General features: G+C 38.9%; 1 protein-coding gene across 4 annotated transcripts in view; it reads left to right on the top strand.

Moving 5' to 3' along the window:
* nin (ninein (GSK3B interacting protein)) overlaps positions 1-14,534 on the top strand; it is a 157,737-nt gene that overhangs the window by 135,497 nt on the left and 7,706 nt on the right. For 3 of the 4 annotated variants that reach the window (XM_072269274.1, XM_072269285.1, XM_072269279.1), the window contains 6 exons: positions 6,116-6,229; positions 6,322-6,435; positions 6,864-7,010; positions 7,579-7,758; positions 8,689-8,829; positions 9,920-10,033. In XM_072269274.1, the coding sequence (XP_072125375.1) occupies positions 6,116-6,229; positions 6,322-6,435; positions 6,864-7,010; positions 7,579-7,758; positions 8,689-8,829; positions 9,920-10,033 (810 nt within the window). Of the gene's footprint in view, positions 1-6,115; positions 6,230-6,321; positions 6,436-6,863; positions 7,011-7,578; positions 7,759-8,688; positions 8,830-9,919; positions 10,034-14,106; positions 14,184-14,534 lie in introns of all 4 variants that reach the window. The other variant, XR_011887335.1, reaches the window with a different exon arrangement.

Here is a 14,534-nt window from a genome sequence, read left to right on the forward strand (position 1 = left end):
ATCCTAGCCAGAGGCTCAGCAATCTCTTCTCTCGCCTCGTGGAGCAGCCTGGGGAATAATTTCGTCAGGCCCCGGGGACTTATCTGTCCTAATGTATTTTAACAACTCTAACACCTCCTCTCTCTTAATATCAGCATGCTCCCGAACATCAACCTCACTCATATTGTCCTCACCATCATCAAGTTCCCTCTCATTGGTGAATACCGAAGAGAAGTATTCATTGAGGACCTCGCTCACTTCCACAGCCTCCAGGCACATCTTCCCACCTTTATCTCTAATCGGTCCTACCTTCACTCCTGTCATCCTTTTGTTCTTCACATAATTGAAGAATGCCTTGGGGTTTTCCTTTACCCTACTCGCCAAGGCCTTCTCATACCTCCTTCTTGCTCTTCTCAACCCCTTCTTAAGCTCCTTTCTTGCTTCCCTATATTCTTCAATAGACCCAGCTGATCCTTGCTTCCTAAACCTCATGTATGCTGCCTTCTTCCTCCTGACTAGATTTTCCACCTCACTTGTCACCCATGGTTCCTTCACCCTACTATTCTTTATCTTCCTCACCTGGACAAATTTATCCCTTACATCCCGCAAGAGATCTCTAAACATCGACCACATGTCCATAGTACATTTCCCTGCAAAAACATCATCCCAATTCACACCCGCAAGTTCTAGCCTTATAGCCTCATAATTTGCCTTTCCCCAATTAAAAATTTTCCTGTCCTCTTTGATTCTATCCTTTTCCATGATAATTATAAAGGCCAGGGAGCGGTGGTCACTGTCCCCCAGATGCTCACCCACTGAGAGATCTGTGACCTGACCCGGTTCATTACCTAGTACTAGATCTAGTATGGCATTCCCCCTGGTCGGCCTGTCCACACACTGTGACAGGAATCTGTCCTGGACACACTTAACAAATTCTGCCCCATCTAAACCCTTGGAGCTAATCAGGTGCCAATCAATATTAGGGAAGTTAAAGTCACCCATGATAACAACTCTGTTATTTTTGCACCTTTCCAAAATCTGCCTCCCAATCTGCTCCTCTGTATCTCTGCTGCTACCAGGGGGCCTATAGAATACCCCCATTAGAGTAACTGCTCCCTTCCTGTTCCTGACTTCCACCCATATTGACTCAAAAGAGGATCCTGCTACATTACCCACCCTTTCTGTAGCTGTAATAGTATCCCTGACCAGCAATGCCACCCCTCCTCCCCTTTTCCCCCCTCTCTATCCCTTTTAAAGCAGTGAAATCCAGGAATATTGAGAATCCATTCTTGCCCTGGTGCCAGCCAAGTCTCTGTAATGGCCACTACATCATAATTCCATGTATGTATCCAAGCTCTCAGTTCATCACCTTTGTTCCTGATGCTTCTTGCATTGAGGTACACACATTTCAGCCCTTCTACCTTGCTGTCTTTACACCATTTATTCTGCTTCTCTTTCCTCAAAGCCTCTCTGTATGTTAGATCTGGCTTTACTCCATGCACTTCTTTCACTGCTCTATCACTCTGGGTCCCCCTTGAGTTCAGGTGCAACCCATCCAATCTGTACAGGTCCCACCTTCCCCAGAAGAGATCCCAATGATCTAAAAATCTAAAACCCTGCTCCCTGCAACTCCTCAGCCACGCATTCAACTGCCACCTCCTTCAATTCTTACCATCTCTGTCACGTAGCACTGGCAGCTATCCTGAGAACATCACCCTTGAGGTCCTGTTCTTCAGCCTTCTGCCTAATTCTCGAAACTCACACTTCAGGACCTCATCCCTCTTCCTGCCTACGTTGTTGGTCCCAACATGTATCACGACTTCTGGTTGCTTTCCCTCTCGTACCAGGATGTCGTGCACCCGGTCAGGGACATCCCGGACCCTGGCACCCGGGAGGCAACAAACCATGCAGGTGTCCTTCTCACGTCCACAAAATCTCCTGTCTGCTCCCCTGACTATAGAGTCTCCAATGACGACAGCTCTTCTCTTCTCCGTCCCACCCTTCTGCACCACAGGGTCAGACTCAGTGCCGGAGGCCCTGCCACCGTGGCTCACACCTGGTCGGTGTCCCCGCCAACAGTATCCAGGACGGTAAACTTATTATTCAGGGGAATGGCTACAGGGGTGCTCTGCACTACCTGTCTGTTCACCTTCGCTTCCCCCCCCCTGACTGTCACCCAACGACCTGCTTCCGACAGCCTAGGTGTGACTACCTCCCTGTAGCTCTCATCTATGACTGCCTCATTCTCCCTTATGAGTCGAAGGTCATCCAGCTGCTGCTCCAGATTCCTTACACGGTCTTCCAGATCGCCCATATCAAAAAACACAGATTGATTTGATGAGAATGGCTGGTAACTACTTAATCATTAACGCAAGGCATTCTTGGTCTAGGAACAAATAGATTTAAAGACATCTGAATGGCAAAGTCCAGTGCGGAGTACACAGTATCAGAGACAAGTGATAGGTGGAAAGAGCCAGGCTGTAAAACAACCACCCAATATCCATGGTACACATGGAGTGTTCAGTGTTTTCAAAAACCCATTACAGCCCAAATACCCAAAGATCTACCCTGCTGAGACTCAGGATCACAGAGGCAGCCAGCATCTGTTAGAAGCAGCACTTTAAAGAACTCCAGAACTATGACGTGGTTATTGCACCTGTGTCCTTAATCCCATTCGCAGCACTATGCTGTGTCTCCGACAACATCTGTACTATCCATCCCAAAAAGAGTTACAAAAGGTTATAAACAACTGACAAAACAAAAGGAGACCTCCAAAGCAGTCGAAACCCCTGTTGGAGGACACTGCAGCAACAAATGTCTGGTGAAACTCCGAACTCCACGTCTTCTGCTCTTACATGTCTAGTCACGGGTTTCACATTGCTGCCAAAAAAATGTGTGAATTTCTGCAGTGCATGGTGCCATTGTGAAATAGCATCTGCAGTTTCTAATGTCTCTCTTTGTAGGAATTTGCTGTTTCCTACATTGCAAAATTGTTGGTCATTCAAAAAGCTCTCACTAAGTGTAGTACTGTTAAAAATGCTGGTCTTAATGCACTTAACAAAATTTTTAGAAACAAAAATTGCATCAAAGAATTGGAAATGGTGAATGCTGCACTTCTGCCTGAAAAGGGGATAAGCAAAGTTAAACCAAGTAAATGCTAATCAGTTGACTTCATGTTGCTTACAGGAAAACTGGTAGAATCCTCACTCCAAAATGATAACGAAGGAGAGTGAATCAGAAATAGTCAAATCTGTCAGATAAATTGACACAAGGGAAACTTGTCGCAGTTCTTAGTTATTAAGATGCTACCAGGAGAGCTTTGAAAATAAAAGAAACATTAGAAGTTATCTGATATTTCTTGGCTTGGCGGATGGTGCTGATTCCAGAGTCCTCTCTATACTTAAATAGTTTCAACAAGATGACCAGGAAATTTTCTTCACATGCCAAATAAATGAGCTTGGCAGAGGGTGGGGTGGGGGGAATGATTTGTGACAAATGCATTTGACTTCATCCAAACATGTAACAGCAAGTTTCTAAAAAACAGAATGTTAGAAGCTGTGAACTTCCCATGACTGAAGAAGAGATTGAAGGCATTGATGTCAATGCTTTTGAGTGGCACTTAACAGATCATTGACATTCGGATTGTAGTTTGTTAATGAATTTACTTTGGACCTTGAGTTTCAGTTCTACCAGCACCAATAGACTCCTGTCCACATTACAGCCTTAGTTGAAATATGAAGAGATGTGCAGAAATGCAGAGATGAAGCAGAAATGAATGTCTTTGACATTTACTATGTTGCAAAAAGAAACTGGAATAACAGAAGTCAATGGGGTCCAGAAAGAAAACTCCCCAAAAGCCACAGCCATACCTAGAAGAGAAAGAAAATGACTGAGGTTGTAGAAACAACAAACACAAAGTGCTAGGGGAACTCAGCAACTCAGTCCGCATCTGTAAAGGGAAACAAACAAACTATGTTTTGAGCTGAAACCTTTTACTGGGACTGCTAGAGGTTGTTGAAAGCCATTCTTTTCACCTATTGAATAAGTTCGAAATACAGTATTTATAAAAAGTATACACCCCCTTGGAAGTTTTCATGTTTTATTGTTTTACAACATTGGTTCACAGTGGATTTAATTTGGCTTATTTGACATCAACAGAAAAAGACTCTTCCATGTCAAAGTGAAAACAGATCTCTACAAAGTGATCCAAATTAATTACAAATACAAAACACAAAATAACTGATTGCATAAGTATTCACCCTCCCCCCGCCCCCTAATATGACACACCAAATCATCACTGGTGCTGCCAATTGGTTTTAGAAGTTACGTAATTAGTTAAGTGGAGATCTGTTTTTGGAGACCTGTATGTAGTTGAGGTGTTCAACTGATTGTAGCAAAAATACAGCTGTATCGGGAAGGTCCTGCTGCTGGAGAGTCAGTATCCTGGCAAAACCTACACCATGAAGACAAAAACTGAGCTGCTCGAGCAACTCATTGTCTATGGAGGGAAATGGACAGTTGCTGCTTCACTGGAGACCCTTTATTTCCACCATTCCTGATGCTTCTGAGTTACTCCAGCTTTTTTTTTTTATCCCACAAAGAAGAGCAGAAAAAAATAATTGTGAGGGAAATATTAGCTAGGTTGTCAGAGTAACATTCTAGCCCATCTTAAAAACTGTGCAGAAGATCTTTTATGTCCACCTGAGCTGACAGAGGCACCTCAGTTTAGCACTACAGCTGAAAGGCAGGACAGTTCTTCACAGGAATATCTCTGGAGTGAAGTGTGACCTGAAAACAAGTCAAGTGATAGGCATGAGTGCTGTCAATAAGCCACGGCAGACATATTGAATTTCTCATTTCTATTTTCCTCGTTAGCTCTTTAGTTAGATTAATGGCTTTGCAAATTTCATTCTTGTTAGCCTTTGTTACTTTGTTAGGTCTTTTCCATGTGTTAGACTAATAATCCTGTAGATTTTATTTACTCCTCTGGATGCAACCACTGAAGTACTTTTCCTATGCTTTCTTTATCTACTCTGTTATGACCTTCATTCCTTAATGCCCAAGAATGGAAAAGCATACAAGGAGTAGTGAATATAACCCAGTCAATCATAGGTAAAGCTCTCCTAACATTGAGCACATCAACAAGGAGCGCTGTCATAAAAAAACGTATCCATTGTCAAGGGCCCCCACCATCCAGGCGATGCTCTTTTATCATTGCTGATATCAGGAAGGAGTTAAGGAGCCTTCGCTTCCCCAGCAACAGGTTCAGGGACAGTTATTACCTTTCATCTATCAGGCTCTTGAACCAGCGTGATATCTTTACTCACCTCAATACTGAACTGACTCCACAACCTGTAGACTCATTTTCCAGGACTCTACAACTCTCAGTGTCATTTATTTATTTAGTGGGTTATTATTTTATATTTATGTTGTTCATCTTCTTTTGCACATTGGTTGTTTGTCAGTCTTTGTGGGTAGATTTTCACTGTATTGTATTTCTTTGTTGTACTGTGAATGCTTGCAAGGAAATGAATCTCTGGGTGGTATATGGTGACACATATATACTTTGATAATAAATTTATTTTGAACTTTGTAACTATACCCTTATTGATAATTGTTTGTTCTTAATGTGTTTGTAAATCCTAATAAATGGGTCTGATCTATATTCTCTTATAATACCACATTCTTTTCATCACCCAACTTCCTTCTGCATTACTAGTCATAATTTTAGGTTATCGCTTTTGTGTTGTACTTTTATCAAATCTTCTTTCTGATGCATGACATCATTCTTTCATTGAGTGCTTTGGATGTTTTAAGTTATACCCCACCAATTTTGTACTAACTTTGCCTCTGCTGATAACATTTCCACATAATGTCTTGGGTTAATATTCTATTTCTTTATAAAGTCCATCTCATCTTTTCCTTCATGAATTCCTGCTGTAAAAATTATTATTAATAGATGCTATGAACTATAATACTTTGAAGTTGCTTTTGTATCCTATATTTTTTCCATTGGCTCAGGAATGGAAATGTGTCAGTAATTAAAGCAAGTGCTTCATGATCAAAGACTATCTTTGCAATTTTATAAATGTCCATTTTGTTAAAAAAAATCAATATGTATATTTTACAACTCTAGTTCTCCAAATATAACAAACTGGAAGATGAAGTTACTGCTTTAAGACACAAAAATGAAAAGTTGATCAGAGAGAAAGAAACATTGAACGATGAAGTGAACCGATGCATTGAAAAGGTGAGACATATTTAATAACAAATACTAATCAGTGGCTGCTCACTAATTGTCTGGATAATCATTTATAACTGTACGCCTATAATTACACACAGATTGCTAAAATGAACATTGTTGAGGTGCAGACTGAAAATTTCAGACAAGAATGGCAGAATTCACTACAAGAAGTTCAAAGATTAACTGCCCAGCTAACTGCATCGCAAGAGCAGGTATTGTAAATGAATTGGGGGAATAAAAATTGTATTTTTATACTCCATGTGTACTATACTACAATCAAAATAACAAACAGAGTTTGCCTTTCAGGCTATGTCCTGAGATGCTATTTATGAGAAAGTTGGATTAAGTCATCTTTCACAGAAATCCCATTGAGAAATCCCTTGTTTGCATACCCATTGCCTGTTGCATTTTGATGACACAGATTTGGTGGCATAGATTTTTGCAAGTTAGTTGCCTTGTGTACTGGGACCATCCGTAGGAAATTGCACAAAGTTTTAGCTTTGTTAAGAGTAACGTCAAGTCAGGAGCAAATGAAGCATTGAAATGCATTGTATCTATTGTCAGCGATAATAATCTTTCAAATGTTAATTGCTAAATTTAACAGAATAAATTTTATTAAGATAGATGCTTTGTACTTTAGGTACAGAATCTGGAAGAAAGTTTACAAAATTTCAACCTCCAGACAGCAAAACTGAAATCAGACTTCCGGGTAGCTCAACAGGAAAAGGAGGCATTGAAAAAAGAAGTGATGTTGTTGCACAAACAGCTACAGACTACCAAAGACAAGGTATAACTCCACTTAAGTGTTCTCTGAATTCTGCTGTAGCATTTTTAAATTAAGAGTAAATCATGTGCATACTTATATTTTGATCTTTAATCTGAGATTCACTGTAAAGTGCAATCATAGCATTTTTCAAATATTCTTCCCTTGCCATGTTCCCTGCTTTCTCCTTTCCCATTTCTCAACTAACGGCTGATCCTTGCTGATTAGAGTTTCACGGTATCAGGTGCACAGCCAAACATAGCTTCTCTGTCAATAAGTTCATACAGACACCCAATGGGTGCACAAGAGCTAGTGTTTCCCTACATCTATGTAGGCGTGCATTCCGAACGTCATTCCTTCAAATGTACGAATAGGGAGTGGTGAGGTGGGAGTGTTGGAATTTTTATCCAGTGAGGACTGAATGTTCTAATGGACTTCTTCCCCATGCTATGTGAATTTCCACAATGGGTTGGAATGGGAATGATAAAGGAGGGAAAAGAATACAAAATCAATTGCCTCTTGCAAAACATTCAATAAGGACTTAATTTCTGATTATTTGATTGAGTCACTGATTTCTTGCTATGCTTTTCAGAATCAGGAGCTGGAGCTTAATTTGCAATCTGCAGATTTTCAACACCAGCAGAAAAAGTTCTACCAGGATGATCTGGCTCAGCTGGTGGAAGAAGAACAGAGATTACTACGGGAGGAAAATGAGAGGCTGCAGAAAGAGGAACAGCACATAAAAGAAGAGCTGCACGTTGCCAGGGAGAAAGTAATGGAGAAAATAATCAAACAACCTCTCAGTTGGCATATCCGTGCTAACTTTCAAAATATTTTTCTTTCAGCAATATTTAATTATATTGAAGAGACTTTTTAGGAGTACTAAAAGTCTGCTTTGTCCTTTGAATTCCTTTCCCTCCTATTTTTCATAATCCCCATTCCAACCCATTACTGAAATTCATAAAACAGTCTTAAACTCAAATGATCCATTTCCTGCCAATGAAAAAGAATATTTAGCAGAGAGAGAGGTCTTTTGATATACTCAGTTTAGACTGAAGGGCATAGTGAAAGCAAACAGTAGAGAAATAATAAAAGAGTAAACCAAATATATTTAATGTACACATAGAGCAACGTACAGTCTCATCAGCACCGCATCCTTTTATCTTAAAATTGTAGGAGTTATTTTCAGGCCCAAAGCCCTCTGTAATTCTGGCTTGATTTTCTGGGATTCCCTCCATGAACTCCTTCATTCATCTCTACCGTCTTTGAAATTTTATGTAACACCCAATTCGTTCAGTCATCACTTTTTCACTGATTTTAATCTCTTTTCACCATTACTAGCTTGAGCATTTTCTGTGTTGTTGGTCTTGTGTATGTTCAAAGGCTTGTTGATTCTTCATTTTTTGCTGAGGCCAATCCAAAGACTCCACATGGATGCTTGATTGTAATTGACGATACCGTGGCAATTATTTATTAAATGAGAATAGTGCAAATTTTGCTACTGAAAGTGAACTGCACAGCACTGTTCAATTCGTGAAAACTCTGACAAGTTCACTTCAGCCATTCGTAGTAATTTAAGTACAGGAAAAACATCTGTATAAAAATAAGTACCTTTAACAGTAAGTTGGACCTTGCTGGAAATCTGCATAGGATAGAATTGTGCATTTCAAAATTTGAGTACAGTTCTTCTCTCTTTTCACAGATCAAACAACTGGAATCTGCAGTTTTAACACTGAAACACCAGAAACACTACACCAAGTCTACCTTGCTTAAAGTTGCTGAACAGGAAAAACTATGCATGAAGAGAGAATACGATCAGATTCAGAAGGATCTCGCCAGGAAGGTTGGTAATGACCAGAAGCAAAATCACTCTTTAAGATGTTATCAGAATAGAGAACAACATTTTAGACTTTTTTTTAGAAAATCTTTCAAGTGATGTTGGCTTCATAGGCGGAGCCAACACTTAATTGTTCACCCCTAATTGTGGAGAGTTGAAGATTTAGGTAGCAGAGGCAAGGAATCGAATGATGAGATGTGGTGGAATGGAGACAGACATGCTCCACGAGAATTTAGAAAACAGAGTCAATGCTCTGATATATTACTGAGAAGCTTCTCAGCTGAAAATTTAAACCTCAAACAAGGATTATTGTGATCCATTTACCAAAATCAGAAACAGGAACAGAGATACAATCAGCAGTTGAGATGCCAAAGTTTATAGCAAAAACTAAACGTTATGGTGAACAATGTGCGGGTCTATCCGAAAAATTGTTTTTGCAAAGTGGATAGAATACATGATAATTGTCATACATTCAAGATGATACCAAAGAGGTCAATATGTTTATTAACCTGACCCAAATTTTGTAGATGTAGATTATCATGATTATCAGCATGTTTACATGAAATATGGGATGATGAAGATGGACCATTGGGTTGATATAAACAGGACTGACTGCATTGCAACCACTGCAGGAAGTGTAGATGGTTTAATGGAAACAGATAGGGACATAAGCAATGGTGAAAAATAGGATAGTCTAGGGTTAAAGGGCATTGCCAGAGGACTGGTTATCTTTGCATAGGAGCTTTGTGCAGTGATGTATTTACAAATTTGGATGAGGTGTGGTTTGGAGGGAAATGTGTTGTCCCAGTCACCTCTACCCTTTTCCTTCTTCATGGTAGTAGCTGGAATTTGGAAGGTGCTTCTATTAAACACAGTACTTAAGTGATGGCGGAAGTGAAAGTTTCTGTTGGAGGAGAAAATATCAGTCAAATGGGCTGTTTGCCTTGACACTGTCGAGCTTTGTAAATGCTTTTGGATATGCACTCCATATATTCATATTATGACCTTGATGCAACCAGCAGTTAAAAGCCAAGTCAAATTCAAATTATTTCTTGGTCTGTTCTGCTGTAACACAGAGACCTCATTATCCCAACAGACAAGTCTGATGTCCTCACTTGAACATGAACTGAAAGTCCTTAATGTAGAAAATGAGATGCTGCGACAGAAACAAGCTACCCTAGAAAGCCAACTATTGGAGACTAATGATAAGGTATGCGCAAGAAAAATCACATCAAAATCATTTTACATCCTTTAACATGGGTGCAAAGATTCTTAATAAAGCTGTTTGAAATCCTATTCAGATTATCTATTGTTTACAAAAACAAAATCTACAATGTCAGAACAAGTCATTCTATGTCAGATTTTTACTGTTAAAGTTTAATCTCACTCGCCCAATCTAAACCTGAATATTTTGAAATAAAAAGCAAAAGATGCAGGAAATCTGAATCAAAGTAGAAAATCCTAGAAGCACAAAGTGGGTCAGGAGGCATTGGTGTAAGAAAAACTGAATCAGTGTTTCAGGTCCAGGACTCTTTATCAGTTTATATTGACAAAGGATCAGTGATATTAAACCTTGACCTTGTTTCTCACCGTATGAATGCTACCTGTCCTGTTGACTGCTTCCAGCAATTTCTGTTTTGATTTTTATTTTCGCATATGATTGTGCGTCCACTAAATCACTTATGTGGAATTGAAAACAACTTCATAACATAAGTTATAAAGTAATTGCTGATGCCATTACTTCTAATTTTCTTTCAGCTTGTACATGTACAGAGATGATTGTCAATCTCTCAGCTACTGAAGGAATTTCTCACTACCCTTTCCATCCTTCCGTATCACCCCATAATCTACTTGTGTTGTGTATTTAAACTTTCGGTAATATGAGCAATATTGTAAATGTATTGTGTGATTAAGCATTCTTTGTTGTTTACATACCATTACAGTTTATATGTAAAAATACGTGAATGACACATGTCATTACGCCACCGTGCTGTATGTGCATGCGTAAGAGCGAAGCGTACGTTTATCCCAGACTCCGTGTTTTTCTTTCCCAATCAGTTTTGTGTTTTGGAGTTACAAAACATAACAGTGGCAATGAGTACGCTTTAAAGCGAACCTGAGATGACTACCTACTTGTTGAAGAGCGGCACGTTCTTTCTTTCCTCTTTTTTTCCCCTCTTCGGAAGCGCAGCGAGATATTTGATTTTTTAAAAATAATGGAAAATGGACAAAATTCACAGATTTATAAACAACGAGTACTAGGTAATAATAATCGTAATTAAACATAGCAGAGATGGCTAGCTAAATTGGAAAGATAAACACATTTAACTGCACAAGGGATAACTGAATTTTGTATACTACTGAACAAATTTAGATATTTTTTAAAGCAAATGAAATAGCCATTGAGAAACGAGTTCCAGTTTTGGTGGTGTTGGCAGAATTTTGGATGGTGATGAGAGGGCATACAGGAGCGAGTTATATCAGCTGGTTATGTTGCAGCAAGAACCTTGCACTCAACATCAGTAAGACCAAGAACCAATTGTGGCCTTGAGAAAGGGTAAGACAAGGAAACACACACCAGTCCCTCATTGAGGGATCAGAAGTGGAAAGAGTGAGCAATTCTGGACCCAACATATTGACGCAGCTACAAAGCAGCTATATTTCTTTAGGAGTTTGAGGAGATTGGTATGTCACCAAGACACTCCCAAATTTCTACAGATGTACCGTGGAGAGCATTCCAACTGGCTACATCACCGTCTTGTATGGAGCAGAGGGGCTACTGCACAGGATTGAAATAAGCCACAGAGCATTGTAAACTTAGTCAGCTCCATCATGGGCACTAGTTTCCATAGTATCCAGAACATCTTCAAGGAGAGATGCCTCAGAAAGATGGCATCCATCGTTAAGGGCCCCCATCACACAGGTCATGCCTTGTTCGCATTGCTACCATCAGGAAGGAGGTACAGAAGCCTGAAGGCACACACTCAATGATTCAGGAACAACTTTTCTGCAAACTGATTCATGTTTTTTCTCTATTATTATGTATTGCATTGTTCTGCTGCTGCAAAGACAACACATTTCACGACATATGCTGGTGAGATTAAACCTGATTCTGGTTCTGGAAGAGCATGCCAGTTGCTTGAATATTTCACTGCTCCAACCAAACCAGCTGAAATTAGCATTGCTGATGTCATGAAAACAATGCAGAAACATTTTAAACTGAAACTATTGTTGATTACAGAACACTTTAGGTTTCATAAGCGGAATCAAAAGTGGGGGGGTCCCATTTCAGCTTACATAGCTGAAATGAAGAGATTGTCTGAGCATTGTTAGTTCAGGACTGGGCTTAATGATGCACTGAGAGATTGTTTAGTTTGTGGAATCCTGCGAAAAGCATTAAAAAAAAAACTCCTAACTGAATCACAACTCACATTTAAAAGAGCAGTTGAAATTGCTTTATCAATAGTAAGCCAGAGGTACAATTGAGTTGCAGACAGGAATGAAAGTGAGTATGAACAAAATTGCAAAGTCAAAACAGAAACCTGCCTGGTCAAACAAATTGTGTTACTGTTGTGGCAGGGCCTCCCATACACCAGACCAATGCAGATTTAAAGGCAAGAATTGCAAAACATATAACAAAGTAAGACATATACAAAGAGCATATTGAGCAGACAAAAATAAACGGACTACATGTTCAGAAGATAACAAGAACATCTTGGAGAAGAGAGAAGAAAGGAGATGAAAGGTGTGTAGAGCTGTCAGAACCACTTCCTGCAGTCCCAGATTCAACTCCTATAACCACCACAGAGCAAGCCCTAGAATTTGAGATTATTTCACAGCCACAAGTCTTATCTGTCAAGCAGAGTGACTCCCTCTTGTCAGGAAAGATATTATCCCACAAGAGTAAGAAATCCTTAGGCCTGAATGGGACAATTTAGTATTTCCTATGCTTTGGATGTGATTATGCCACTGCATTGTGCTTGCTTCGCTAAAAGTAAAAACAGTCCACATTTATCCTAGTTTCCCTGTGTTTTTCTTTCAATTAGTTTTGTTTTGAAATTTCCAAAATGTAACAATTTGTTCTATTGAAGAAAGGCTCTAATTTCTAGTGCATATTTGTATTTTTATCATAGCACTATGCAATTGAATTTAGCAATCTTACAATACTTACAAAGGTTCAAGAAACTCAAGAAATATAAATATTTTATTTTGTGATTATATTTAGCATTTTGAATGATTATGTTAAAACTAGCAACAGATGTTCTTTATTTCAACATTTTAATACCATCTGTTGTTATTTATGGGAGCATATTTAACATTGAAGTAATTGCATTATAAATCAGAAAATGTTGATTACTTTAATAAGGCAAGTTAGGAAGAGCATCACATTAGTCTTGTTACTGGAAGGCTCACCTTGACTCAGTTAGTCCACACATCTGACAAATATATCCAAACACTTACTCCTCCACTCCCTCCATCAGTACAAACCAGTCTTCATAACAACCTTGCATGACCAACTATCCGCCACTACCAACCTCATGGTAGCTTTAGCTGAATAAATGTCATCTGGATAGACAGAAGGTGAGATGTTGGTCTAGCTGCAGGATAAGCTGAAGTGAAGAGCAGCATGACTTATGCAGACTTAGCAGACTGATTAAAGACCTTGTGCTTAATTGCATGTCCAATTTAAGCGGATGTGACATAGTGCTCATCATTCCTGATTTGTTGAGTCATTAAATCACTGGTCATACTAATTCCTGAGACCAGTTGTCCTCTAATTGTGACTCTGATTGTGACCAGCTTACTCAGCATAAACGTGGATCAATCATGGGAATTTTCCAGATTGCGTGAAACTCTGCTGGCTAGTCTTGGAGTAATAGTTGAAAATTTAAATACTAAGGCAAAACATTAAAAAATTGGCCTTCTTATTTTGTTTCTGGCTAACATAATACATCACCTTTATGGCCATGCTCCATGAGGCAATAGAAGGAAAATGTTCAGAGAAAGAATTAGTGTTGATTCTAATGTTGATTTATAGGGAATAAACCCTTATTCACACTAGTAGTCCTTGATTACTGAATACAAGTAAGATTTCTGGTGATTCCCTGGAAATCAGAACACTACACTTTTCCAAAGTCAGAGCACTAAATAGGGTGTTCTCATTTGTGTACAATACACCCATACTTCCATTTCCAATAGAAGCTGAAATTTGTAAGTGCGTAAGACTTGGCTAAAACCATTGGCTGAAGTATCTGAGAAGGAGTTCTCTTTTTTTTATTATAGTCACAATTTTAGCCACGTGGCAGTGTAAAAAAAATCGGAAGCTTGATCTCATGCAAAAACAGTTTGAAGCATGGAAGGTAAAATATTTATAACTGATATACCTTTTTTAAAAATGCTACACATCATATAGAGGCTTAAAAATACTGAAGGACTTAAAGAGCAAGTTCATTTTTAAAATGTTCTTGAAAACAAACTTAATTTCATATAATTTATTGTAAATCTTATGAATAATATTATTGTTTACATTGATGATATGACAGAAGGGAATGAGGATTTGGCAGGTAAAATGAAATAGATTTATTAATAAAGTTAAACAGTAATTTGGCTAATAAAAGATAACTCAATATATGTAATTGTTAAAACCTTTATTTACCTTATAGCAGAGCATTCTTTCATGTATGGTCTTTAATTTTTTCTTATCTCTAATT

The sequence above is a fragment of the Mobula birostris genome, chromosome 1 (genome assembly GCF_030028105.1).
Source record: "Mobula birostris isolate sMobBir1 chromosome 1, sMobBir1.hap1, whole genome shotgun sequence".
In the NCBI taxonomy this organism is placed as follows: Eukaryota; Metazoa; Chordata; class Chondrichthyes; order Myliobatiformes; family Myliobatidae; genus Mobula; species Mobula birostris.